Here is a 27794-nt window from a genome sequence, read left to right on the forward strand (position 1 = left end):
TATTGGCAAGAACATGTCTTTATTCATCTTGATCTTTTGTTGTTTTTTTTACAGTGTACATAATACAAAAATATAGAGTACCAAAAGTTCACAGTGTCCAAAAGGCAGTGTTAAGTCAAATTCACAACAATCAAAAATGAGTGTCTTTTGGGAGAGAAATACATCCATTGTGAAAGAAAAGATTCTCTTGGCCAGATATATTAAAAAAAAAAAAAAAAAAAAAACACATACGTACAGTTTACACAAACATGAAAGTGCATGCACTTACTTGTATGAAAGGACCCAGACGTAAAAGAAAAACAGAACACATCTGTATTACCAGGGCTGCTCGTTTCATGCCAAACAGACATAAAAATTGTGAGAGATAAATTCATTTCTCTGTATTTACAACGTTTTAGTGCACAAAACTAAATATGAGAAATAATGTTCCGGAATGTAACAAGACCCAATGTGTTTTTGTTTGTCCAGTTCAAATCTGGTCAGAGTTAAAGGGTTTTGGAGTGGTGCATGTGTTTGTTTGGTATTATGAGAAGTCGACAAAATCTTTAAATCCCTCACATGGTAGTGGATTTATTAGCTTAATATGTTTCATGCTTTATTTCCACGTTTTTTTTTCAATTATCTCCAAAAAAGCTGACAGAAAAACAACCGCATAAAAAAAAAAACACATTTAGACATTCACACATCATTTAGAGCACACTTTTCGCTGCATGACCCAACAACGTGTGTGTAAATTCAATTAAAAAGTCCATCGCTGACTAATGTTTTGCTCATGTTCCATTGAAATACACATATTTGGTGATTTCTTTTCTTTTAAACAATATTCTTAATGCATTTACATCCAGGAAAGAGTTGTGTGTACCTTTGAACATTTAGCACGTAGAGATACTAACACAAACAATGCTGTCTGATGTGCAGATGTCGAATATAATTCATATGGTCGAGAGTACAGTACGCGGTGATGGGTGTCCTCTTCAGTGTTCATTTCTATTGTGGACTCTACTAAGCGTGAACATTAAAGCAAAGAAGCCATAAATTTGCAAGTGTCTGATTTCTTCAGTCCAGTCAGACAGCTGTAGAGATCAGTCTCCGCCGAATGAAAGCCCAGACTTTATCGTCCAGGCTGGATGTAGAGCACAATTACAGTCCACTGAACTTACAGACCAAAAATCCATGGAGTAATCAGCGGATGAGTCTTGTCTAAGTCCAGTAAATCCAGGTAAATACGACATCAGCAGTCGGCACGTCTGCCCTGAGCGCTAACAGAGCACCTCGGGGTGGCTGAAGAAGGAGGAAGGGGACCCCTGTACAATCCATTTAAAGAACTAATTAAAGAAGAGTCCTCCTTGAGGATGTAAAGGCTGCCGTGCGGTGGTTCATGTCAGCCTCTCCGATTTTATCACTTTTATAGATGCATCCCAAAATGCGAAACAAAATTAACCTCCACCTGAACACAGACACAGCTCCTTTATCGTCACTTTTTTGTCTTGGACGAAGTAAGCAAACGTAGCAAACTCAAGATGTGGTCACATTAGACATGAAATAAGCTCTTTCCTCATGTGTTTACATGTTACCTGCAGATGTATTTATTTTCTTGACACTACCAGACTCTGCACGGATTGAGTTCAAGTGGAGCGTATCGGAATCCAGATTTTCACATGCACAGTGCTGTGTGCTAAATGATAAAAAGCTGCACGAGCCAAACGAGTCAACGAATGTAATTGTGTTTGTAGGCACCATAAAAAAGAAATGAGAAAGCTAGATAAGAGACAATAGATGCGTCGTCATTTGGGTGAACGGATCCCACTATCGGATGTGATTTTGGTGTAGGAGATACTTTGTGATGGTGCTGCGATAAGCGTAAAAGGTGGTTGTTTTTGTCGTCAGAGCGTGGCCTCCTCTCAGCTGTGCATGTAGGTCCTGCAGGGGGAGTCTGGGTGGAAGTCGTACTTGCTCAGACTGGGAGGGTAGTAGGTGGTGGTGAACATGTTGCTGGAGGTCATCGGCGAGGGGAAGTGGTTGCACGTCTCGTCATTCACGTGGAGATTGTTCTTGTTCAGCGTCTGCAGCGCGGAGAGACGTTTTTAAAAGAAAGCACAAAATGTGGCTAGCTACTGTGGCTAGTAGCGATACTGTATGGCAGGGGTCTTTTAGTCATATGGGTTCTATATTAAACTAGTGCTATTTCTAAGTATACATGATTATTTTCATTCTGCATTCAATAGTAAGTTATTCAAATAATACACAGGTTCAAATATAATTTTTTATTTCAATCAAAGCCTCATGTTTAAAGTTAAAACTGACAATCATTTTGTTTATCTGTCAATTTTATATATATAAAAATATTTTCTTAACAGTTTTAACTTTAAACATAGCTAAATACTAACTAAAATATGTAGGGGACATGTTAATGTGTATTGAAAGGAATTTAAAATTGTGGCGAAAAATTAAAAAAATATATATATATAAAAAATGTCTAATCAACCAACGATTTTGCGACCTCCCCCTGCACCGCCTGTTGAAGACCTATGCTGTATGGTGAAGGTATTGAACCGGCTCACCTTAAACTCCATAGGGATGTACTTCTCATTCTTTGGCGTGGCGTTGCCCTGCTTGTTGTAGGTGAGGTGATTTGGCGTGCTGGGGTGGATGATCGACGACTCCGCCGATGCTCGGTTGAGGTGATGGCAGTACGTGTAAGCCAGTGCTGAGAGGAGGGCTGCAGCAAAAAAGCTGGCTGAGCCCACGGCTACCAACTGGAACAAGGTGAAGGCTAAAAAACAGAGTGCAAAAATGTAGGCATAAATCACAGAGACAGACATTTTTTTTTGTAAGATGACGGGTACCTGGAATGAAATATACTAAATGTCAGAGCCGTATATTAGAGAGAGTCCGGCCAACTAGGAAATGGAACGTCTGAGCTACTAACCAATATTTACCCATATATTTAAGCGAGGGCCTTTTACATATTGACAGATGTTGGCCTGTTAATGGTGGAAATACGACATTTATTTCAACATAGCACATCAGCCCCAATCTTCCCTCCAATGTAACTAATATGGCGCCCATTATTTGAGTTGGCCTCTCTAATATATGGCTCTGCTGAATGTCGGTTTTTAGTGGCACCTAGTGGCCATAAATGCATTATTCACTAATCGTAGTAATACACAAAAAACACCCAGAATAAATAATGGGATCAGCAACTTAACAACCTAGCCTGGTCCCAGACCTCTGAATCAATGTCAAAGAGCCAAGATTAATTTGGCGGACCATTTGTTTTACGGGGTGTAAAACTGCCTTGCGGCTTGAGAAGAGTACTAAACAAAGGATCCTGCAGCTCTGGAGAGCATCATGGACAATCCACTGTTTTCCAAAGATAGCATGGTCTCAGCCTAAGTCTAGGAAGATTGATGCAGAGACTGCTTAACCATTTCCCCCATCCTAAAAAGAATTAAGGAGCTTCCATCAAACAGACAGCGTGGTGCAAGAATAAAAAAGCCAAGAAGCAAGAACAGAGATTGCAATTAAACTGCAGAGATTTGGTCTTGGTGGCAGATTTTCTGTTTCTGTGTGTGTGAGTATAATTATATGTGGGGGAAAAAATGAAAAGAATTGTTTCCACTCACTTCCACAGCTCTGGTCCTCCTGTCCAGGTAAAATGACTGGAGAAACAGACAGAAATGAAAGAGGAAAAAAATGAAGGCATCAATCTAGTGAAGAAAAATCACCACGGCTCCTAAAGATTAATCAATAAAAAAAACGACAAGCACAGTTAATCTCCTTCAAAAGGATCTGCAGGTAGGCGCGCCGCTGCCGTGAATTCATCTTTTTCATTTCTACAGATGCAGAGTGAACATGTCAGCATTTAAGATTTTAATTTCCACTTTTCTCGCTGACGTCTTCAGGCTTTGATAAGCTACAGGTCGCTTTTCCAAGAAAAAAGCGAGTCCTTACCTGGTACCTCGTGAGGCTGGCAAGGCCTGGACTGGGTGATGTTGCCCTGGCAGAGACTGACCTCAGCCTCCTGGTCCTCACCGCAGCGGCGATTGCGATGCTGAAGACCCTCGTCGTCACAGTCCCCCCACTGGGTCCACTCACCCCGACCTGGTGACAGAGAAAAGAGAGGACAGGATTAATTATGAAAGCTTGACAAAGACAGAAAACGAAGGCCCAAGAACAACAGCTGTGATAAAGACGGATGAAATTGTTGTCTATTCGATAGGTCTTCAATTGGGGGTCTGCGACCCCTAGGGGTTCCGCGGAGGTACTGCAGGGGGTGTCGCAAAATCTTTGGTTGATTAGACATTTTTATATATGTATATATATTTTTTTTATTTATTTAATTTCTTTAAATACTCATTAACATGAATCCAACATATTTTTGTAAAGGGATAATGGATAGTTTTAATATTGAACGCAAAATGATAATAATAATAATATATATTTATAAATAGCACTAGGCCGAATTTAATATAGAAACCTACTTACTCTCTCCATCAGTTTGGGGGTCCTTGGCCTGAAATACGTTGAAGACCTCCCCTGAGGGTTTGAGCTCAAACTCAGATTTGCCTTCTGATTCAATGTCAACAAATGTTTCCATCCATCTGCACCTGTGCTGATTGGTTTTAAAATATACAATATATATCTATCTCAGCTCAAAGGATAAATTTGCATTTCAGTATTAAGTACATCTATATTCTTTGAATAAGCCATAATCAAAGAGGTTGATGGCTTAAATTTGCATGTTGGATGCTCCCAAGAGGCATCAGTGACATATCATGAAATAAAATGTCCTCCTCTTTATTGTCGTGCTTCAATAAAAATTTCCCTTGCAACCGAGGGAAACTACAAAGCAGACTGAAGAGATGCTGACCACGGCTTAATGATCATCATCAGTCTGCAGCCTCCCTGTGCATCTGCTGGGGTTACTGTGTTTACCGAATGAAATATATGAAAAGTCAAATTAACTGATTTGCTTCCCATGTCCCTGCATTTATTTGAAAGACAAAATTAGATCATTTCTAAAAGAGCTGAGTTCCCGTCCGTTGTGTGACTTTCAGGCAGCGAATTCTGGCCGAGGTTTAGCATGGTTAGATATCTCAACACAAATATTGATCCGCGGCTTGCTGTGTGGACGAGATTTCCCATCAGTGCCCATGCAAACACCATTATTTCATCTAGGGAGACAGGCTGAAGTGTGAATCAAAATAACACAGGCAAAAGGTTTAAAAATATAGAACGACTACAGACCCCTTCACGGTTTGTAAACAATGTGACTTTTTTTTTAGGGGCGGGGCTTAACTGGAGGCAAAACATCTCATATACTATAGCTTGTAAACGGCAGCTAGCGTACTTCAATGGCAGGAGGAAAACGCATATTTTAGAGAACATACTAATACACTCACTCTCCGAGAGTGTAATATATATTAATCTAACCTGTCTCACTCCAATCCCTTCTTTTACTCGCCAAAGCCAAACTTAAGTTGTCTGTTTAGTTAGTGTTTTTGATTTTTCTGCTTTGGTACCCAAAAATAAATCAAGATGACATTTTCACGCTTCAAAGTGACAGTGTTAGCCTCTAGCTTCCCTCTGTTTTGCCTCCAGCTAACATCGTGACGTCACAGTGACTTAGGCCATGAAAGGGTCTATTAGTAGTCAGCTTAGCACATGCTTCCATACCATCACAGACGTGTATGTTACAGAGGGCCTCTTCAGTGTGCAGGCCGATACAGATGTCTCCTCCGTTGGCAGGGGGCGGGTTGCTGCACGTCCGAGTCCGTTGGTAGTGCCCGCCTCCACAGCTGGTTGAGCACTGTGTCCAGGACGACCAGCAAGACCAGGCTCCACTCACTGGATTGAACACACATAATAAATAATGTATTCTGCTATTGTTGCTACACTTAAAATCAGGAGCTCCTGTTACCTGGGCAGGGTTGAGTGTTGCAGTCCTGATACTCCACCGGTGATCCTACACAGGTGCTGGGGTTGGTCCGGCCCTCGGACGTCAAGCAGTTACGTTTCCGGGTCCGGAAGCCTCTGGAACACTGCTGGGAACAGCTGGACCACGTTTCCCAAGTTCCCCATCGTGCACCTTGGGGCACAGACATGGTTCGGCCACTAGTCTTCACCAAGTCTTCAATTAGAGCTGGAAATCAATGGGAAATTGCAAAGTTACTATCACATGACTGGGACAATATCAAATTAATCCTAATATTCGACACTTTCCTCTGGAATTCTCAGAAAATCCAACCTCTAAATGCTCACTGTGTTCAAAGAGAAGCCACAGAATTGTGTCCTTTTATTGCTCAACTCAGCAGGCGGTCTGTTATGAAACATTAATTAGTGAGGTGCATTGTGGGTCACGTTGAAAAACGAACAAGATTCCCCCTGTGCACCCCCACACACACACCACACTGTTTACAATCCCAGATGATTTACATATGAATCGGGAGTACTTCCTGAGACACTGAAAAGAGATCAGCGCGCGCGTTTCATTCGCATTTTCCTGTTGAGAGCAGTTACACAACTTAACAATAAAAGGACATTTACCCAAACGGAGACAAGATTTGTAATCAAAAAGCTCATTTTGATGAGAGGGAAAAGCCTTGCTATCTCTGAGGGGACGAAGGAGTGGGACATCTGCTTCCCCGCAACAATTCCACAATGTTTGATCAATCTGCAGATTGATGTCCACAGACATGACACCAGCTGTGTTTATTGTGGCAGTTTGGGAGCTTTGCCACAGTTTAAAGCCCAGACAGTGTAGGAGACGTCTCTATAGAGTTGGGCCACATTTAGCAGCTTGAATTGAACCCTAAAAAAATGACCCCCAGTTTCCCACCCTGTGGTTAAAGCGGGGCCTAAGTACACCTGCACTCCAGCTGTGTTCCCATGGTTACAATCGAGGACGCCTGCTGGAAACTGGAAACCGGAGAAAACGTATATTTACATTTAATTTAGCTGGAGTGAGAAGTGAAAGAGTTGTTCTCACAGCTAGTCTGGCAGGCCCCAGAGCCGTCATTGGGGCAGAGACGGGTCTCCAGCTTCTTCTTGCCCAGCTGGAGCTGCTGGGGGTCGTGCAGCAGCGCCCGGCACGTGTACCTAAACCTCTGCTCTTGCCTCGACCCGTCGTGGCTGACGTTGACGGGCATCCAGGGAGTCCAGGGGGTGTTGCGGCGGACCTCGGGGCAGGCCTCCAGGTTACACGCCTTGTACTCCTGGAAAATGAGGCGTCGAGACAAGTTGCTGCATGTGCCTGCGGTACAATCCGTTTATCTTGAGGAGTGAAGGCAGCAAATTACACAGCAGTACCGTTGCACATCCAGGACAACTGTTTCCGTTCTCGCAGGTTCTGGTTCTGGAGTGGACCCCGCCTCCACATTCAGCACTGCAGCGAGCCCAGGAGCCCCACGCTGTCCACAACACTGGCAGGGGACATGGCTTTTTCTCATTGCACAGCCTGAAAACACACACAAAAAAAAAATACGTTACACTATCTCTGGCGTTTCCCATCGTTGAAGACCTCGCCGGTGTGAACACATCCCTCCTCACCTTTCCTCTCTCCCCTGCCCCACGCATACGCGACCACCGTGGCGAGGCGAGGGGTTGTTGCAGGATCGCTGCCTCACTTCAAATCCGATGCCGCAGCTGCTGCTGCACTGACCCCACGAGGACCAGGGGGTCCAGCCACCGTTCCTGAGACACAGACCACTTAATGTGAATACCAGGCGACTCAGGTCCGTGTATGTTTTGGTCAATGGATTTTTTTTTCCCGTATAGAAAAGGATATTAAAAAAAGAAAACTAAAAATTATTTGATTTTTGTTTTAAAATTCATTTTCTATTTTAATTTTCTGTTTCTAAAAATAATAATAAAAATAAGAAACAAAAAATCTCCCATTTTTCATATTTTGCAACCTGGAAGTTGCTGTTTTCAAAGTAAGAGTATGTATGAGGACGGTACTGAGTTGATGGCAAGAGCGCCCAAATATATGACTTCTACCTGTGGTTTCCCTAGCCCAGGATAAAATTTTCGTCTTCTTCTTTGGAACCTTACTCCGACGTGATGGCAAAACAAGGATCGTCATATATATCTGCACGCATATCAGAGTAATGTTCGCTAGTAGCTAACTATTCCCTGATTATATGTAGCTATTTCTAGTTTTTACCTGGAACATGTGGCTTAGTTTTTCTGCAGCCATGTCCCTGAGACTCTTTTATTGTTAAGAAACACAATGTACTGATCCATGTCCATCAATTTCTGTTTCCTTATACATGCTCTTACTTTGAAATCCAATAACTTTTGGTCGCACATTATGAAAAAAACGTTTTTTTTTTGGTTTCTGTCTCAAAACAGAAATTTAAAAGCGAGCGTTTTTTAAAGTTTTGTTTATCCATTCTCGACCCCATTAAAGAAAAACTTTAAAATTTTAAAATGAAAAATCAAATAACCACTCATTTTTTTAATATCCTTTTCTGAACTTAAAATTCGATATGTGCTCCACTTTGATAAAACTTTAACATCTGATTTGTACTTTTGCGGTACTTTTGAAAAAAATAACTGCACCTGGAGCAGTTTGACACCTGGATGGTCGGGCCCTTGCATTCAGCCCCTCCACATCTGGCCACGGGTCCGTCACATGATCTGGACCGGCACAAGCAGCTGCTGACGGAGCCATCGCCGTCGTCGTGGTTGCAAGGTTGCCACGGCGCCCAAGGGCTAAAACCACCATCCTGGGTTAAATTCCTCACCTGCAGTGACGATACGAGAGCACCGAACACACAGTAATTAATCACATTCGTCAATATAATAATGATATAAACAACCCTCATCTCATGAATGATCGATGACACCAGCTGTGTTTCTTACGGGGCATTCAGTGATGTTCTGGCTCCACTGGTTCATGTTGGAGCTCTCCTCAAAGGTGGTGCAGCGCTTCTGTTTGTGATCCCAGCCACAGTAAGGGTCCCGGGCCTCCATGCAGTAACTGATAGGAGACAGCAGATAAATTGGTCAGTCTCTCCGTTAACACTATGGAACACTTGGAACGTTGGTCAACGTATTCTTGCAGTACATTTATTGTGAACAAAGCCATTAACCATCTGCTTATGTAATGCTCCGAGCTTTGCCAAAATTCAGACTGACACTTCAAAAGCAGTCTTTTCATCGGCAAAACAAACCGGGCTCTTAACATAATCATATTTGTCGGCATTTATTATAAGGCCTCTCAGGCTTGGACACCCACAAAGCACCAAGTTAATAAATCAATTTAAGTATTTTTTGCGACAGGCACCGGAAAACTCAGCAGGCTAAGCTTTCACATTGCTCCGTAACTAAAATTTGACAGTGTAAGACTCTTGGATCATACCGTTCGGTTGAATAGTGGGAGCAGCGCTCTAATGGTATCTTCACCAGTCTGTCATCAAGCCCCACAAACAAAGACCTGTCATTGTGGAGGATTTTCAGACTCTTTATTGGTCCCATCTGGCCTTCTGGGAGGATCCTGAGCTCCTCCAGGTAGCAGCCATGAAGGCTTTTGTTGGTTGTGGACAGAGTCTTCAGGATGGTGCCATATTCTGATCAGACAAGAAGAACAAGTAGATAAGAGGCTCCCATGTATAAAACCTGATGTTAGCCACAGACTATTGCTCACCGGTGCCGATGTACATGACGTGGTACAGCGTGTCTCGGCCCTGCACGATGTCCACCACCAGCTTGGAGAAGCGCAGGTTGTCCTGGGTGAGCAGGGGGTTGACGGTGACCGGCTGGACCACGTCGTTCATGAGGAAGAGCCGCTGGGCGTCCTGGAGGCTGCGCTCTGTCAAGTTTGCGCCGGGGCCGCCCTCCTCTAGCGTGCCACACTGCGGCAGTCAAGAAGGACGCGTCAGTCAAGTGGTAACAATGCGAAACGACGCTGGGTAACTTGACAAGCATTTAGTGTAGGAGGCGTATTTGATGGCTAGGCGTGCTATGCTGCATTTAAATATGTGTACTCGTCCCTCAGAAATTTAATGGATGTCAGTCTTTTCAAAGTTCCTTCAAAAGCCTCGGAGGAATCACTGTGTTACAGGACAAAGCCGTCTGCTTAGTATTCCAACTTCTACCACCCTTGTATTGTCAGAGAAAAACAGACATGCAAATTCAGATTGGAATCTTTTTTTTTTGTGTGTGTGTGTCTGTTTTCTAATGTGTGAATCACCTGAAAGTTAGGTATAGGGTTTGGGGCGGCGAGCCAAGCGGTGCGGGGGTTCTCCTGGTAGCGGAAGGGCCCGTTGAAGGCCTGAGTGATGGAGCTCAGGTTGAAGGCACAGATGGCGGAGGCTGATATGCTGTTCCTGGAGGTCAGAAAGAGATATTCAATGTTGGAGGGGGGGAAGTTTGGATCTTCTCTATGGATCCCCTCGCGGATTGTAAACAATGTGACCTTTTTTGAGGGGCGGGGTTTAACTGGAGTCAAAACATCTCAAACACCATAGCTTGTAAACGGCCGTTAGCATATTTCAACGGATTGTTTTGGCAAGAATGGACCAGGAAAATGTATATTTTAGAGAATATATTAAAACACTTACTCCCCAAGACCGTCAGTGTTATTTTGAGTTGACTTTGACTGATGGGAATATATTCACTGACCCCTACACTCTCACTCACTGGATGGACGATTTGACCAAAGGAGGGCATAGAGGGGACGAAGTCTGGTCTGTCTTTACCAAGTGAACCCTCTCCAATAAGGATATTAAAAGAAGTAAGTGGAACCAATATGGAGGGTAACATAGTAAATGCAACTTCTGCTTGGACACCCCTGAAACATACAACTAATGTTGAGTTAGCTAGTGTTTTGCATTAGCATTAACATGTAACAAGAATCCCCTTAATAAATATTAAATTAACGTAATTTCAGTCACAATTTATTACAATTTTTAAATTCATTCTAACCGGTTTTGGCACCAAAAAATACAGCAAGACGACATTTTCACAGTTGAAAGTGACAGTGTTAGCCTCAAACTTCCCTCTGTTTTGCCTCCAGCTAACATTGTGACGTCACAGTGACGCAGGCCATGAAGGGGTCTATAGAAAATGCTGTTGTTAATTAGCAAAACTCACACATTAGTGGTAAAGATGCCGTAAATCAGGTCTTGCTCCGGTAAGTAGAAGGTGCTCTGCAGCTCGTTGTAGTAGAAGGGGATTTCTCCTGAGCGTGAGCAGTTGAGTCGGGCCTTCATGAAGGTGGTCCAGGTGTCCTCCAGAAGGAACCGTCCACCCATGTCGTTCTTGCAAACCCGAGCCACCCGAGAGAACACCATCTTCCCGCAGTCGTTCTCGACAGCGGTCTCTCTCAGGAAGAAGTAGGCAAACCGGCCGATCTCGTAAACGGACACAAAATGAGGCTCTGGACGATATGAGAGGAAAACACATGTAGAATATGTTACAAAAAGAGGCCACAGGTCGAACTGAAACCAAAGTAATGGACGCGTCAGTCAGTTTTTCTAACCGTTGAGCCATTTTGAGTTGTACTGGGCGGTGCGGAGCGGCGGCATGTTCCCCAGGCTCCTATAGATGACCGGATCACGTCCAGAGAAATCGATCACGGTGGCGGCGTACAACTCGCCCCTCTCCGTCACCATGGCAGTGGAGTTGTGGCGCGGGTCATAAGGACACCGGGCGACACCGTTCACCGTGTCCAACTCTTGACTGGTGTTAGAAATCTGACGGAAAGCATGAAATTAAGAACCTTTATGTTTCATTATCCCACAACTTAAATAAACAATACAATCTTAGGCTACTACCGACTTTCAAGAATAATTTAGTTATTATCGCATGCAAACTACTTTTCTTTGTTTTGCTTTAGGACAAGATGTCATCTTTGAAATGTGGCGACTTCAAATCCATTCGATATAAAAAAAAATAGATGGAGCATAAATTTACATGCAAATAAACACCAGTTGCAGCTGAATTTGTTTTATTTTGAAACAAAGTATCTTCGCAAACTTATAATACAGCTTGTATTTTACTTGGTAAACTGCAGTACCAACCTGCCTGGTAATGCAGACCGGGGTGAAAGCGTTGGTCCCACATGTGAAGAGAGTCTTGCCACTTATTAACAAAACCCGGATATAGTTCTGGCATTCGTCCTGAGGACAAAATACACCATCAGTTTTACTGACTTATTAAAGTGTTAACAAGCTCTGTAGTTGCGTCCGAATAATTTCACGACATGATACCTCAGACTTGCCCTTGCTCTGACACGAACGTCTCGTGTCTTCATCGGGGGCCCATTCCGTTGCCTGATTGGAGGAAGAAAAATGCGTTTAACTGGACATGCTAGGAAAAGTACAAGTGTCTTGATGATGGCTCATTAAATAATAAGCTACTATAACTGAATAAAGAATGTCTAATCAACCAAAGATTTTTGCAACCCCCCTGCAGTACCTCTACGAACCCCCTAGGGGTCGCGGGTCCCCTGTTGAAGACCTATGATTTATACATGAACTGGAAACCATACCTGTATGAGTGAAGCGTTGCTCAAACTCAGTCTGAAGAGGAAGTTTCTGGAAGAGACGCACAAACATTTTAGCAGTGCACTGCATGTAAATGCGACCCTGTAATGTTCTGATCGAACCGCCCTACGACGATCATTCGCTACCTTGCTCCCACAATGAGCTGGTTTCTGCTCAGGTCAACGGCGAGCTGGGAGAAATCCTTCACTCCTGGATGGGAGAACTCAGACACCCAAGACCTGAGAGCTGGAGGAGAAAGAAGAAAGGAGAAGAGATGGAAAAAGAAATGTGATGGCCTGGGAATCCTGTTGTACCAAATGGTCCCTGGCTCAAAGCTCTAGCCTCATTTAGGACCTCAGTGTTCTAACTGTTGTGTTACATTTTTTACCAGTAACTCAGTGGACAGCTCCAGAAACTCACATTATTATTTGAACCGAACCTAGATTTAATTTTGTCCAAAGCTAGGGCTCTTCCACGTGTGGTCAGAAGGGACTTGTGATTACTGGGGGATCCTCTCTGTGATTGATGTGAGCTACAACCACTGGCCATTGTCAATTAATGACACCTCACTGTAGCAACTTTTTAAAATTTGTTTGTTAACTCTAACAGAGAAAGTCCAATTTGACGTTTTTGGTGGCTTTCGGTTTTGATATCAACTAGCGCACAAAGTGTGAAACATCTTAGAAATTTCCACACCAAAACTAAAAGGTTGTTTTGTTTTTTTCACGTGAGCTTTGGGTGTGTACCAAATGGAACCTTCCCACGGCGTTTCAGAGCAAATTACTGCTGCTGACTCGTCAAAATGAATGGTTGTTCCTCTCATTTGATCGCCAGCTTGTGGCACAAATGTATCCAAAACAATAACAGCCCGGCGTGCCAGGCGAACACTTTGAGCTGAATGGGAGCTGACATCCAGTCAAAATAATACCATCAAGAGCCCTTTTCGCAGTTTCACAGACGAATGATGAATAACGCAGCCCTGCTGCAGACATCAAAACATTCAGAGACATTTTTGGATTCCACTTTATTAAAGGCAGAGTTTCAAAACACGTACAAGTTGCGACACGGAAAACACAACCCCAGCAAATCCCTGTGACTATAACCAGATGCATGCCACTTCAGAGCTGTCAACACACTTCATATATCATCATATATTAAACTCGAGCATCGCGCTTTGCATCATTTATTAATCTCACAGAAAATGCCAAACACTTGTTTGAAAGGTTGTGAGCAAGCGCTGTGTCAAATCCTTATTAGAAACCAAACAGAGCCATCCTTCTTGTCTGGTCTCGGTTCCACTTTGAATCGCCCTGGAACGGGCCAGCAATACAAAGCGTCGCTCCAACAATAGCGATGTTCGCCAACCTACTGAATGCAAATTGCTTTTGTGCTCTTGCCTGTGTACACAATGACCTGTGGCAAAGAAGACAAATACAAACAGGCCGTGCACACACTCACATTCAAAGCACTTATCCTTCAGCTCAACTAACCCCCTCAGTTAACTGGAGGAAATCAGGAAACCAGGTGGCTCCATCTACCTTTTATTTCTCAATTCTTGTCTACACCAGTGTAGGTTGCCGCTTGCGATTTGAGCAAAACATTTGACCAACTTTAGAGGATAATGTGTTACACTTGAGTCTCTCTTACACAGAAATCATTAAACAGGCTGCTGTAATGGTCACACACCTCAGGAAGTACAAGTCACAGGTCAATCGTCACAATTATATAAATTACATATAATTGCACAAGATGTGTAGTGTTTCGTATCAATTACAATGACAATCATTCCATTTTCAGCCTTACACACACCATTATGTGTGGGGGGGAGTCCAACGCCCACGGTCAATTAGGCCAGTCTGACGTGTTAGAGGGCAGAGACGACAGCTAAAAATATACAAAAATGGAATGTGTTTCATGTGAAGTCAAATGTATGAAACGTATTCGTCTCCCTTTCCCTCCCTTTGGATGTTGAGAACGTATGCTGTGTAACTTCAGGAGGAGCAGACTGATACCGACGCACTCACCTTGATATGAGAAAACGGGATGTTCCTTTCTAGTGCAGTCCGCGGGTTTGATGGGAGGCTCCTGGGACAGACACAACGCTGAACAGACGACCAGGACAAGGCCGCAGGGGGAGAGGGCCCACGCCCCCCACCCTGATGTAATCATAGCTACAACCGCATCCAGTCTTCTACTGGATCCTCAGGAGTCACCTGTTGAGGGGAAAAGTGGAAGAATATGGATTTGCTTGATAGAAATATTGCAGGTCATCGATCCCTTTCATACTTAATAAATCTCTAATAGACTTTAACAAATCCATATGAATTACACGGTAGCTTACACTTCTCTCTGAGCGCCCCCCACCTCCCCGCCCTCCTTCCCATCCATCCAGATTAGTTTTGCTCGTCCGCCAGCCCTGCCGTCCCTCTGCTGCCACCGTCTATCTGCTCTGGGTGTCCAGCCCCTTCACTGTCAGCGGGACTCAGTCATGGCTAATTCACCTCAAAAGGCCAGAGCCGCCAATCGTCTCTAATGCCGACTCTCGAACCGAGGGTGCCGTCAACGGGGCTCTGTCTGACCGAGGAGAGCCATTCAGAGACGAGTCTGGGACCGGAGCCAAACAGGGGGTGCGAACTTTGAACTGCGAGCCACATGAAGGGTCTTTGTGTCGGCGTCTAAATCGATTTACACACATCAGATCTGCTCAGCGATGAGATCGGACGATGACTTCAGGGACAAGGGTCCCAGAAAAACATCCTCTTAAATGTGATTTAAATAGATTACATTGAAGTGTCTTGGGAACTGAAGGATAGAGTTTGCATGTCAAAATATGTGTGGAGATGCGGTTAGTGTTAGATGGAGTCTAGGAGCTGAAATAAGCTCGTACAAAGTCAGTTTAAACCCCATAAATCAGCTGAACCACCAGCTACTTTAAGATGCCTGTGCCATAAAAGAAATGCCTGGTGTTTCACAAACAGCAGATGAGCTGTCACCTGAGTTAATTCCATTTCAGTCAGGCTGCAAGAGGCATGCTGCTTCAACCCTGCCAGTCCAGACTGAAGACTACGCGGTCGACACAAAGGAGAGAGAAAAATCTCGATGAACTTGCAGTGGCAGAAAGCTCGGAAAGACAAGAGTTGATTGGACAAATGCCACATATTAAAAAAGGACATCAAGGACCTCAGGGTGCAACTTCAGCAGCTTCAGGCAGGTTTAATGAAGAGGGCCATCAAGGCATTTTTAGAAAGTCAGCGTCCAGTTGCTAAAGCTACCTAACCAGGCCCTCAGTCTGAGAACGGGTGGGAAGGAGAAAACGGCTCCAACAAAGTACCAGTGGTACACAACCCACAGGAACCGCGAGCAGCAGACCGACGGCTAAGGCCAGCCTCGAGCGTCTGCTGTTTTCGTTTCGTTTTTTCCTGCATATTTTTGAGCTGGAGCTGCAGCCATGACCACGGACCTGGAGGCTTCGCCAAAAGCAGCACAAGTAAAAGTAGCTTGAAGAAGATCTGCTGGTGGAAGCTCAGAAACCGTTCCCATGTTGCATTTCCAGTCATCAAATCTATGCTTGAGCAATATTAAAAGGTGTTTTTTGTCTTTTCCAGTGTCTTCTGATGAGTGTTCATTACGGCGTCATGTTAAAGGTACACGGTCGACGATAAGAGAATCTGGTTGGGATGTCTGGTTCAGTCCTAAAATGGTTTTCCTCCTACTTTTCTGACAAAGCTTTTAGTGTACCTGTGAACCATATATTTTAATAGTTTAGTTTAAATCTGTTGAACTGTTTTGTGGGGTTCCTCAGGGCTCTGTCCTTGGACTCATCCTATTCCTTCCTCTTAAACAATATTTCATATCATATCATTTCTATGCCGATGATAAACAGTTGTATTGCTCATTCAAGGGCAATGAATTCCATAAATTATCCTCCTTAATTTGCCCATTAAATGATTAGAGGTGATAAGAGCTTTCTATTCTGTAGCCCCCAGATTGTGGAATGTCTTACCTCTCTTACTCGGATGCCTCGATTCAGTTGATATTTTTAAAAGCACTTAAAGAGTCTTTTATTTAAACAGGACTTCGGTAAATTGTAACTTTATGGCTGTTCTTAACCGTCTGGAGTCGACGGACGCGCCTGTGCGTCCAAATCACATGACCAATTTAAAACGACGTAGCAGTCTTCATTTCAACTTTTGCTGAAAGTGCTAACTATGCCATTTTGTGTTGATAGGCCAAGTAAAATTAGCCTACCAATAATTTACGCCACATTTTCCTGAATATTGTCATCATCTTGGCGTGCTTTTGGTGCACGGAGAAACGACTAACGAGTAGCGCTCACCAGCCGATAGCCAGCTTCAGATGCTTGAAAGCCAAAAAACAAAATATGACTCCCTCTTCCTATTGGTGGAAAAATGCATCACATCAACCAATCAAGAAGTGATGTGTCGAAAGTTACTAAGGAAGGTTGAAGAATGAAAAGTCTTTTTACAGTCTTTTTACTGTATTATTTTATTGCGAAGCACTTTCTGGTTCATTATCTGTCAAAGGTAATATATAAATAAACTTAAACTAACATTTTTTGGTTTACAGTTGGACTTCGCTAGATTTCAGGAGGAAATAAAGATAAATGAGCTTTAGACATGCTGGATTTTGAGTGCAGCTAAGCTAAGCTAACCATTGCTGGTTGCACGGTAGCATAAAGGAGGAACGCTACACTCCTTTTTTATTTCTTCCACTGTTTGAATTATTTGAAAGTTCTGTTCACGCAAACAAAACATAAAGTTCTCAAACTCCATTTGTCGTCGACAGCAGTTCAAAATGAAGCGGCCTCTTCTATTGCAATCAAATTCTCTTTCAAAGCACTGCAGCTGCTGTGTGCTTTGGAGAATGGAGGCAGTGAATGTTTGTCTGTCTTCTGCTCGCCGGGAGGACTGAATGCGTGTGGACGCGGAGGTTTTTCAACCTGCTGGGTCTTACACTGCTGCTTAATGAAGCGACAGGAGCGGAGCCTCCACCGCTGGCCTTGCTTTTGTTATGGGGCCGTGCTCCTCTCACCGCGCAAAGGCCCGGCCAGTGAGAGGCCTTATGTTTCGGAGGGCTGTGCATTCAGTACAATGATGGGGAGCAACAGCAGATGTCAGTCAGATTCTTCAGGGCCACTAGGAAATGTATGGACTCTGCACCACTGTATCTAAATGCAGTCTTACGGAGCTGCTAGCATGGCTGGAGACAGAAAAAATAAACTGTCCTCAAATGTGGACATAATACTGTGTACATTTCAATGAGCTGCAACATATTTTGCTGCGTCGCATGAACCGGGCTGGAGCTATTCTAGAATTAGATTAGAAAACAGCCTTGATTGAAAAAGTAGGAAGTAAAAGCAGCATTACAGCCCGCCACTGTTTCTTTCTTTTTTTCCCCCCTTGGAGCTACGAGCATGTCAGAGCCTTCATTCATTCATGTGTTGGAAAAACACCACAAAGCCATAACAACCTGTGAGGAGATTAGAAATACAGAGTCGCCGATTCATGTGACCCATGTGTGTGTTTGGGCTGTGGGAAACGAAAACCGCGGGGGCGCGAAGTGAACATGTGACCTCCACACGGGAGGAACACTGCCAAGATTTTAACCCGAGACCTTGTCCCTATGAGCCCGCAAGACTTCCAATTTAAGACATGGCCTCCGCTGTGTCAATAAACCGAAGCGTGGCAGGTGTATTTTTTAGAATATACAGTGTTTTCTCTCTGGGCTAATCTGGACCCCTCTCTGCCTGATGGAAATCTCCCTCAAACATCTCACGGACAAAACACAGACTCTGCATAACTAACATGCTAGTATCTCTGCTGTCAGAGCTACATGGAACAGTCTACCCTAAACATATATATAACGTATATACACATACATACTCTCCTGCAGAAACATGGAGGTCAACTTGTTAAACAAAACCCCTCATTAAACTCAAACTTTCTCTTTTTGCAGCCTGTTGAAACGAGGCTCAGCTAAAAGCGATGTTTAAAGTATGTATAGAGGTATTTACTGTATTATCAAGCTTAAAGTTGATCCGGTTGAAATTGATTACCAACTAAATTCATGGAACAAATAACAAAAATATAAGTTGCTCTGGCTAAAGCTGTCGTCATCAGTGCCTCCAACTCATTATTCACTCCCCTGGGAGCAAGGTCTGTTGTCCATCATCTTATGAAATGTAAACCAACTAATCCTACAAGCTATGCCCTTATATAGACGCCGTACCTGCAATTATATTTCACTTTGACATGTATTGCTTACACTTAATCTGTTGACATTTTTTAAGATAAGATTTGATCATATTTGAAATAGATATTCTGCTCTGTTGGCTTGTTAATAGTTTTGCGTAAACGCTGGACAAACAAAAGTTAGATCATCTAGGCCAGGGTTTCTGTAACGTTTTTCAGGCTAAGAACCCCAAACAGATGGAGAGATTAACTAGGGACCCCCTACCTACTATAGGTTGTCAATATAAAACTATCCCTTATAATGGAAAATTAAAAAAAATATATCTAAAAAATGTGTAATCAACCAAATATTTTGCCAAGGATTTGACCAATGATCTAGGGTTTCTCCTTCACTCTTTCTCCGTCAGTGATGCTCGAACCCACCGATTTACTGTCCGATTCGAAAAATTTCAAAAATTCAGTCTGGTATCGTTAATACTGTTCCGAAATCGATATTTTGTGCAAATACACCTTATGTATCTACGTAAATCCAAACAGAGTTTTTCAAATCATAGTTTCATAAAGAATACAAGACATCAGAGTAATTTATTTATTTATTTTAAACTCCGAAGTATATTGAGGTAGTGGCCTCATTTACTATCCGGCCCGAGCTAATACAATAGGAATAATAAGACCATTAAAATAAATCATTGTTTACCCAATAGTTTAGTTACTGCGTTCCATTTGAAGTCATGATGATACCTCAAATGACTGAAGTGTCAAAAGTATCGATATTTTGATTTGAGAATCGATTTTAGAGCGTAAAGACGTGGTATCAGAGGTATCGACATTTCAGTATTGACCGCCACGTCACTAGTCGTGATCTGAACGCAGCCTTAAAAAGACTGGACACGAGGTTATATTGAAGAGCGCTTCATTAAAATCCTCTTTACCGAGGTAATTATATACGACAGGGAAATTGATTACAAGTAAGTGTTTCTTCATTCAGAGGACTTGTAATTTGTTCCTCCATGGCATCAAAAATAAAAGGAGCAAGTCCAGCATCTGACCCTTGTATATCAGCCTCTTGTCTAAACTCTCTCCACCCGAGTACTTGGACTCCATCCAAATATCTTGAAAGGAAACGATGAATTCCCCCCTCAGCCTCCCAGCGGCCCCAAAAATTCCTCCTTAAATTAAGAAGCTCACAAAGCAACAGTAGCATACCCTTAAAATGATACACTTCCCAACATGCCGCTGTGATTTGAAGGTAACTCCAAAGAGCAGTAATATTAATTACTAATGAAGTTGTTTGTTAGCCGGAGCAAATGGACACTGAGAGAGCACCCAAGGTCTCTCCATCAAAATATTCAGAGAGGACCATTTCCGAGGTAGTGTTCTCAGCTCCTTCCTACCGGGGTGAATGGCCTCTCTGTGCAACCTGCCAACTATCTGCCAATGGCTGCTCTCTTTTACAAGTGAATGGACCGAGTTCAGCCACAGTTAAAAAGACACACTAACGTGCCATGGCCGCGCCACAATGGCCGCCTCGGGTAATTTGCCAAACCTAATGATGCCGGTTTGGCCCCGGCAAGAGGAGGTAGGGAGCAGGAATCCCAAAGAGGCATACAGCTGCACTGATCCCTCCCTTCCCATCCATCTCCCCTCTCTGCCGTTCTCTGTCCTCCTATCGTGGACTCGTTCGCTTTTCTGGATTAATTGGCATGTATAATAGGATGTATAACCAAAATACATCCAGCTGCAGTCTCTCTGTAAAAAAAAACTTGAAGGAAACCTCTCAGTCAGGAGACAAAACTACTGCTTTCCCGCCTCAAGATGGTAGAAAAGACTTGACTTGAGCATCTACAGCATAGGTCTGGTCTTCAACAGGGGTTCTGGGAGCCCTAGTGGGTTTGTGGAGGTACTGCAGGAGATGTTGCAAATTCTTTGGTTGATTGGCCATTTTTTATACAGCTTTTCAAATTTTCCCCCACAATGTTCCGGTACAGCCACCCGACTGTTGCACATGTTTGAAATAAAAAAAAATAATATTTGTGCCCATGTATTATTTGAATAGCTTAATATTGAATGCAAAATGCTAATAATCTCTCTCATAGGTAGCGGGTCCCTTCAGCCTGAAAAGGTGGTGAAGACCTCTGATCTACAGTTTTAGTTTAGTTTTAAACTCAAAATAATGCTAATGCTTATATTACAGTGGAGAAATGTGAGACAAGGCTCAAGAATAATGGCTGTACTGATGAAAATGTTTAATAGACTCTTTGGTAAAGGTGATAATCAATGAATTAGGCATTTATAATGTGTATTAACTGGTCCCTCACATACCGAAACAACCTCTCATCACATGGCCCAGTCATGTGATGACAACTGATACATCTCCGTGACAACCGGGCAAGCTCCACCCACCGAGAAGCTGGAGATAAAGCCGGCAAGTGCAAGATTGTTCCCTTTGACGAGGATGAATAGCTCAGTCAGCATTCTGGTTTCCACTTAACTTTCACAAGCTTCACAAATACACAGCCCCTGCAACAGGCTGCATCATGTCCCGCTAAAGTACTTCGTTTAATGGCTCTTATATTGATATTTAAGTGAATGCGAATTGTACCTCGGGCTGTGGTAAAAAGTGCAGACAAGCTCAGACTGTGTGATTTGGATCTCGGGGGGGTGACTAACCGTCTAAGCCTTTCAATTACCAATCCATCTAAGTGGTTGCTGCTGCCATGGAGAAGGAGCGCATTTGGGGCATATTTGTGAAAATCGTTGTGTCCAGCGATGATTAATTTCCATAAAAGATGCTCATTTCACAAAGGGACTCGTCAACAAAGGGTTTTTTTTTTAATTCGCTATCAGTCCCGTAATTAACTGGGTGAGGCGACAGCCAGTTGCCACCAATTATTTGGGGAGGCTAATTGCAGTTTTTTTTTTTTTTTAACGTAGAAATTGTCAGGTCCCAGCTGCTTCTGGTCAACAATCATTAGCATCAGGCGTCCCTTCGTAGGAAAAGGGGGCAAGGGGGGAATTTCACACAAAAGGTTCATCAGCCGAACGGTGGGGCGCAACCGAACGACACTGAAATAATGTTCAGAACCTATTTCAGAAACCAGACTGAGGTTATTGATCACCCGCTGCTCTCTCCCTCACCATTCCCGCGCCAACATCTGCACTTACGCCTCAGACAGAACAAAGGAAATACGCAAAAACACGTTACCTGAACCCCCCCCCCATCCGACAAGTGTTAACAAATGGTTATCCACGCTGCATGCAGGGGGAGAGGGGACGAGGGAGGAGGGAGGAGAGGTGAGGGGTCACGTTAAAGAGCAACGGAGAGGAAACTGAAAAGCAGACACAAAAAGGAGACGGAGAGTGCATAAATGTACAGAACTCACTAGTAGTAGTAGTAGTATTGTACCATCACCACCGACCGACCAGACTAGGCAGGCAAAGGAGTGGCACCGATCCCGGCGCTCCACATGGTGAGAGGAGAAGAAAGAGGCATGAAAAACAAGAGAGAGGGAACTTGTTACACATCGACACACTGTAGCACGCTGACCAGGGAGTGTGGGCAGGGAGGTGGGGGGAGGTACAGGTTTCTGTGTGTGTGTGTGTGTGATGGGGGAGATGGAGGGTGGCGAAGCATTTCTGTTTGTGCAGAGCAAACTCTCAATATTAAAGACACGTGTGAGAGATCCAGACTTAGATTTAGGCGAGAAAAAAAAAAAAAATTGGGTCACATTAAGGTGCTCATCGAATCAGCCGAGCTTTGTTCCTTAATTTGGTCTGGCGCGATCAGGATTTTGGCGTGGCTCGTAGGAATACACAAGGACGGTACTGTAACGCAGATGTTTTCGAATATTACGATTTGCTTCAAAAATAACTCCCGATTGAGAATTTTCCATCCAAAATCCCCAAAAAAAGGTTAAAATGTGTTGGCTGAGCTGCCGACTACTCCTAATACGCTCCTCAAACTAACTAACGGCATCTCGGCCGAGTCGTTTCAGAGTCTTCCAGGTGCAAAATGAAACTCTGTAGGACGCAGCTGCTCTGTCATCAGCGTGCAAATGAATGGGGAGACAGAGTCAATAGCAAAACTCCATTAGTGTAGACAAACAGTTTGTTTGCCTCAACAAAGAAAACAAGTCTTTAAATCGGAGACACCACTGATGGCCGGCACCAAGAGGCAAAAAGTCTATTACAGCCACTCTATTAAAGTCCAAATTGTTAATTAAATACATAAATATCCAAGTTATTATTAATTAATTAATTTATTTATTGTGTCTACTCCCACTCTCTGTGCTTTGACTGACTATCACGATCCTCGAGGCTCAATCTGATCCAAAAACACAAAGCTATTCTACACATTCTTTCCTTCGTTCCTAAAAGGTTTCTGGTTTGTTACACATTCGTGATATTTACTCTGGCAGGCCAGCACAACCGCTGGCATGCCGAGCTGGTGTATCTACTCTAAAAAGCTCTGCTGCTGGGCACTGTTGCAGGGACATGTGTTTTCTCTGCCCTTAAGGTTCAAGCAAGAGCTGGAGTTATTAAGTTTAGCTTAACCAGGGTATACCCGAGTTTGTGCAACACTTTCATGCTAGTGCATGGGCAGCATTGTGTGGGCGTCGCTTAAGATTTCCCTCCTAATACCAGGGTAATTCAAAAAAAGGCAAAGCTGATGACTTATAAACAAAATAATCAACACCTGTACAGTTGTTGTGAATGGGTAAATTAGCTATAGAGACCAAAACTGTGTATTAAACCAGGCTGTAGACAATGACCGTTTCTGATGACAGCGCTCGCTTTTGACGTTCGCCTCAAGTGGCCATTTCAGGAACTTCAGTTTTATGGGCACTTAGAGTTTCAGCCATGGATGTTATCGTTTTGTGTTATGAAGCCCTAAGTGGAGTTTATGCGTCTGCGGGACATGTAACAACACCACCCCAACACTAGTCGGCGCTGTGTCTTTTTTTTGCCAGTTGGGTTAATTTTTGTTTGGCGACTTTGACTTTTGCCAAAATTACCCGCAGTCGAGTCATACAAATGTTTCTATCTTCGAACCTCCTCCATTAACCTTTCTTTGACGTGTTCATTCTTTATTGATCCAAAATTTGAAAATCGTACAGGTGGAGAAGCATCTGGAAATATCTGGAAGCGGAAACACGCAACTACCAAGCTGACCAATCACAACTCTTGCAGTGTGCGTTGCTGCAAAGTGTAGTTATATTTCTGGGGAGGTGCACGTCAAGCCTAAACTGCCTATTACTCAGCTAGCTAGAGTTGGACTACAAATGTTGTTAAACCTGTACACATACACACAAGGCAAAGGTTTTGCAGTACACTAAAAGGTAAAAGGATCAAGATCAAGTGGTAGAGACACCAGGCGGCAACTTCTAGGTCTGAGCGATGAAGCCCATGCACAAGTGTAAGAAATTGCATTTCATCGAGTGGCCACTTGAGGCTCCATAAAGGAGCAAATCCCCATCGACGCCCATATTAAAAAACCCAACTTTACAGCAATATTAAACCTGGTACAAAAAAATATTTTGTTCTCACTAGTTTATTTCACTATTCATGACAAATGTACCAGGAAGATTTTTTTTTCTAACTAATTTGTTTATTCCGCATAATTAAAGAGGTTCCCACTCTGAGTGACAGCCTAAGCTAACAGGTAACGGAGAGTTGTGGGGACGGCTCTTAACGTCTAGGCTGCTTTAGCGCCGCCGCATGTCCATATTAGGAGTATCTGAGTTCTTCCAGCATGGTGACCCCAGGGCTCCGCCCACTTTTGGCTTAATTTTTGAGGTTCAAATTCCAATGGGTGACGCCACGATGGGTTTACCTATAGTATACACAGTCAATGACAGACGCACATAATTTCTACTCATTAAGTGTCTTTATGTGTGTGATCTATCAGCCCAATTCCTGTTTGTGTCTGGCAGGAGGAAATATTACCAGTCCCCTCAATATCGACGGAGAAGTGGCTGTTAGTCTGTTACAAGAAAGGTTCGGTGTCCCATTCAGAAATAAATGGCATCAATAAATCATTTACACTGAAGAACGGCCCCGGCCCGTTTAGCTTCCCGCGCTTGCCGCGAGAGCACGAGAGACAAATAACACTCCCCGGCCTCATCCCCAACTTTTACAGGGCGGGATATTCATCTCTCTCAGCCTGGGTCTCACCACAGCAGAGCGCCAAACCCCCCTGAGAGGATGAATGGCTGGTTCCTGCGCAAACTTCGGGATGACCTCCTCCGGCTCTGTTTTTACAGCCCTCCTGTCACTGCTGAGGCTGAAAGATTATAGGCACAGTGGGACGCAGGTGGGGGGGGGGGGGGGGGGGGGCAGGACCAGTGAAAAATGAGCAACTTTGAGCATTATAGAGGACAGTGGACTTCAGGGAGGCTGAAAGATGGGCAAAAAGCTCTCAGCTAAACAAGTGAATCCGATGGTAACCTCCACATCACCTTGTGTGATTCTGAAAATGTATCAGTTCTGGTTCTGTTCGCCACATGGGATTTTTTTTTGTCATTTTTAGTGTGGCCACCTCCAACTGATACAAGAAGAAGAAAAAAAAACACTTTTAACACAGCTCTCAGTGCATCTATTCAACCGCTGTTAGTTCCAAATTAGCATATTTTATTGGAGCAAATGTTTTTAATCAATTTAAAAAGCATGCCAGTTAAATCTCCATTACCCTCCATTAGTCCATGGCCAGCTGCAAAGGAGGCCTGCAGCGGTTACCCAACAACTCTTCACCCCAAAACCCAGCACCACCCCCCCACCCCCACCATCCCACGCGTCACACGGATTTGAATGGATGCCTTGTGCGGCGCATAGTGCTCCACTGTTAAACAGGTCTGGGTGCCACAAAGAAATATTGACTTTTAATTCTTCAAACATTCGGCTCTCTCCGTTTTAAAGGCTGGCTGTGTTGACTTTTTTTTTTTTTTTTTTTTTTGGAAAACCCTGCAGTCGCCGGGGTTTACTTTTCTGCAGGAGCAATAAAACCACCGCTTACACGAGCCACACAGGGGTTGAGGAAGCAGCCCAGAGACGCTTCTGGCAAATTATATATGCATCTGAGTTACACTGCGTGACACTTTGGGACATATATGCAAATGAAAAGTCCTAAAATAAGAGAACAAACACGCGCTAAATGTAGCTTCGCATGAAGCCACATTGTTCTATAGTTTCAGGGGCAGGTAGCTCACGCTAACTCATGTGCAGCGTCATACCCCCCACACAAGCTCATTAGCTGTTAAAGGAAACTGTTAACTCCTTTCCGCTCCCCGTCTGCTACCACATACTCCTCCAAGTGCTCCATATGCCAGGGCTGGAAAGCTGCGGTTTTCTACGGAGATTTCCAGGAAGAGAGTAAAGTTTTAACAAGTTTCCCTGGATAAACAAAGGTTAAACTCACTCACACAGAGCCTCCAGGCCTGTGCGAGCGGAGGGAAAAACCTTAACGGCCTGTCCGTCACTGCCTCCACACTAAATCTGCTCTTTTTCCCCCTTTTCCCACTTCGGCCCGACCTCATGTGAAGCTGCGGAGGTCTGTGGGCAACACACTCGGGCGTCCAGCTTAATGATTTAATGCCACTTCCATTTAAGGGGTTATGCATTAGCTGCAGGGCGGGGCTGCTGCGCGCAGGGAGCCGTTTCCATTTTGCCAGGGGCCAGGTTTTAAGCTCAGGTTTACGAGGCGCAGGGAAATAAAATAAAAACTAATGCGCAGAGACGTCTTTGACCATTAATTCTTTAGATATTACCTGCTGGGTCTTGTTTGTGTGATTGCATGTGCGTTTTCTCAATTCTCAAAAGGGGTAATCTGAATTACACGTCTCAAGAGTGTCATATTAAACTACGAAACACTTATGATATGGGTAAAACAAAGTAAACAACCTGCTGACGGATCAGAATGAAATTGTGTTGTTTCGACCCAAGATGGTGCTAGAGAAGAGAGTAAGGAGGCACCAAATTGAAATTGGTTTTTACACTCTCGCATTAAGCCATTTGGCAGGTGATTCTGCCCAAATCAAATGTAGCCGAGGGATCTGTTCCAGTTCACACTAATGGGCAGGGTGTGCTCCGGATCAGGACGCACAGACAGCTATTCAGTCTGGATCACATCTACATAGTTTAGAGCTGCCAACTCAGGCCTGTTTCTTTCTGACTGTGTAATCATCATGTTTTTTTTCTTGCAACATAAATGTCTACAGGACGTTAAGCTGCAAGACTATTGGGCTTTAACGTGGATTTATCTGCAACCAAAGTTTACTTAACGTGATAACCACTTTAATGTGTGTAAATTAACTGAAAATGAGATGTTGAGTGTATTTAATCAACATTCAGTAACATTTCGCGCTACATTTCATTCAATGAAATGAAATGATTTATGTCTGGGCATTAAGTAAATTTATATAACTTAAATGATTTTTAGTTAAGCCGAATTGGAGTTTGGACCCGAAATACAATTTTCTTAAATGCTTAATGATGAAATGTGCTTTCCAGATACCGCGCCGACAACACAAGTTTAATTTCTGAACGGACTCCGGCGTTAATTGTTTAAACGCCGCGGCGATTCATCAGTGAGCTGGCAAATGCAAGTTCACATGGTGGAAACGTGCAAAAAATAAAATAAAAATTAAATAATAATAACAATAACTAATTAAACGGATCTTGGGCTTACCTTTCAGTTTTGATTCATCGCGGGATTCCTTGTTGGTCCGGGTTCAGAGACAGCTGGAGCTGACTCACAGCAGCCCTCTTATCCACAGCTGTGGACTCTGCTGCAGCACTTGCGAACAGGAGCAAGTTATAGGAGTAACTCGGACCGGTAGGGGTGCTGTCAAGACCACACGGTGGACCACACGCGTATTAGACCCTGCCTGATACTAATCCACCTCAATAAACTTCACATGAGTCTGGATGCATGTATAATTCTTAAATATGCGATCTTATTTGCATTTTTTCTGATCTATTTGAAGGGTTCTGAAAACACTGACAAACAATGAGGTTGTGGCAAAATACTGCTGCTGCTGCTGCTGAGAGAGCTGGTTTATTTTGCAAATGGACACGAGTTTATCTTTAAACT

At 43.6% G+C, this 27794-nt stretch overlaps 1 protein-coding gene across 2 annotated transcripts; it reads right to left on the reverse strand.

Annotated features, from left to right (window-relative positions):
• LOC125001228 (semaphorin-5B-like) lies at positions 1 to 27575 on the reverse strand. Of its 2 annotated transcripts, XM_047577149.1 has the most exons (23): positions 27390 to 27575; positions 22090 to 22167; positions 14519 to 14707; positions 12641 to 12740; positions 12500 to 12545; positions 12219 to 12281; positions 12030 to 12128; positions 11489 to 11702; positions 11101 to 11386; positions 10199 to 10334; positions 9653 to 9860; positions 9368 to 9575; positions 8869 to 8986; positions 8566 to 8750; positions 7552 to 7695; positions 7312 to 7459; positions 6992 to 7217; positions 5924 to 6145; positions 5680 to 5850; positions 3955 to 4104; positions 3627 to 3662; positions 2562 to 2773; positions 1 to 2063 (listed from the first exon to the last, which is right to left on the reverse strand). In XM_047577149.1, exons 3-23 carry the CDS (start codon positions 14661 to 14663, stop codon positions 1902 to 1904), a joined length of 3279 nt encoding a protein of 1092 aa, XP_047433105.1. In that variant the 5' UTR covers positions 14664 to 14707; positions 22090 to 22167; positions 27390 to 27575; the 3' UTR covers positions 1 to 1901. The 2 variants fall into 2 exon arrangements, with proteins under 2 accessions (XP_047433105.1, XP_047433106.1); XM_047577150.1 differs by lacking the exon at positions 22090 to 22167.
• Positions 27576 to 27794: the final 219 nt, after the last annotated feature.

This window comes from Mugil cephalus, chromosome 23 (assembly GCF_022458985.1).
Source record: "Mugil cephalus isolate CIBA_MC_2020 chromosome 23, CIBA_Mcephalus_1.1, whole genome shotgun sequence".
NCBI lineage: Eukaryota > Metazoa > Chordata > Actinopteri > Mugiliformes > Mugilidae > Mugil > Mugil cephalus.

What these genes read in the sequence shown, in the direction of transcription:
- LOC125001228 (XM_047577150.1), bottom strand. Translation starts at nt 14,663, where the DNA reads ATGATTACATCAGGGTGGGGGGCGTGGGCCCTCTCCCCCTGCGGCCTT. An exon ending in AGAGCAAGGGCAAGTCTGAG is followed by an intron (nt 12,129 to 12,218) that starts GTATCATGTCGT and finishes TTTTGTCCTCAG; the next exon opens with GACGAATGCCAGAACTATAT. An exon ending in CCAGCCTCACGAGGTACCAG is followed by an intron (nt 3,663 to 3,954) that starts GTAAGGACTCGC and finishes CTGTTTCTCCAG; the next exon opens with TCATTTTACCTGGACAGGAG.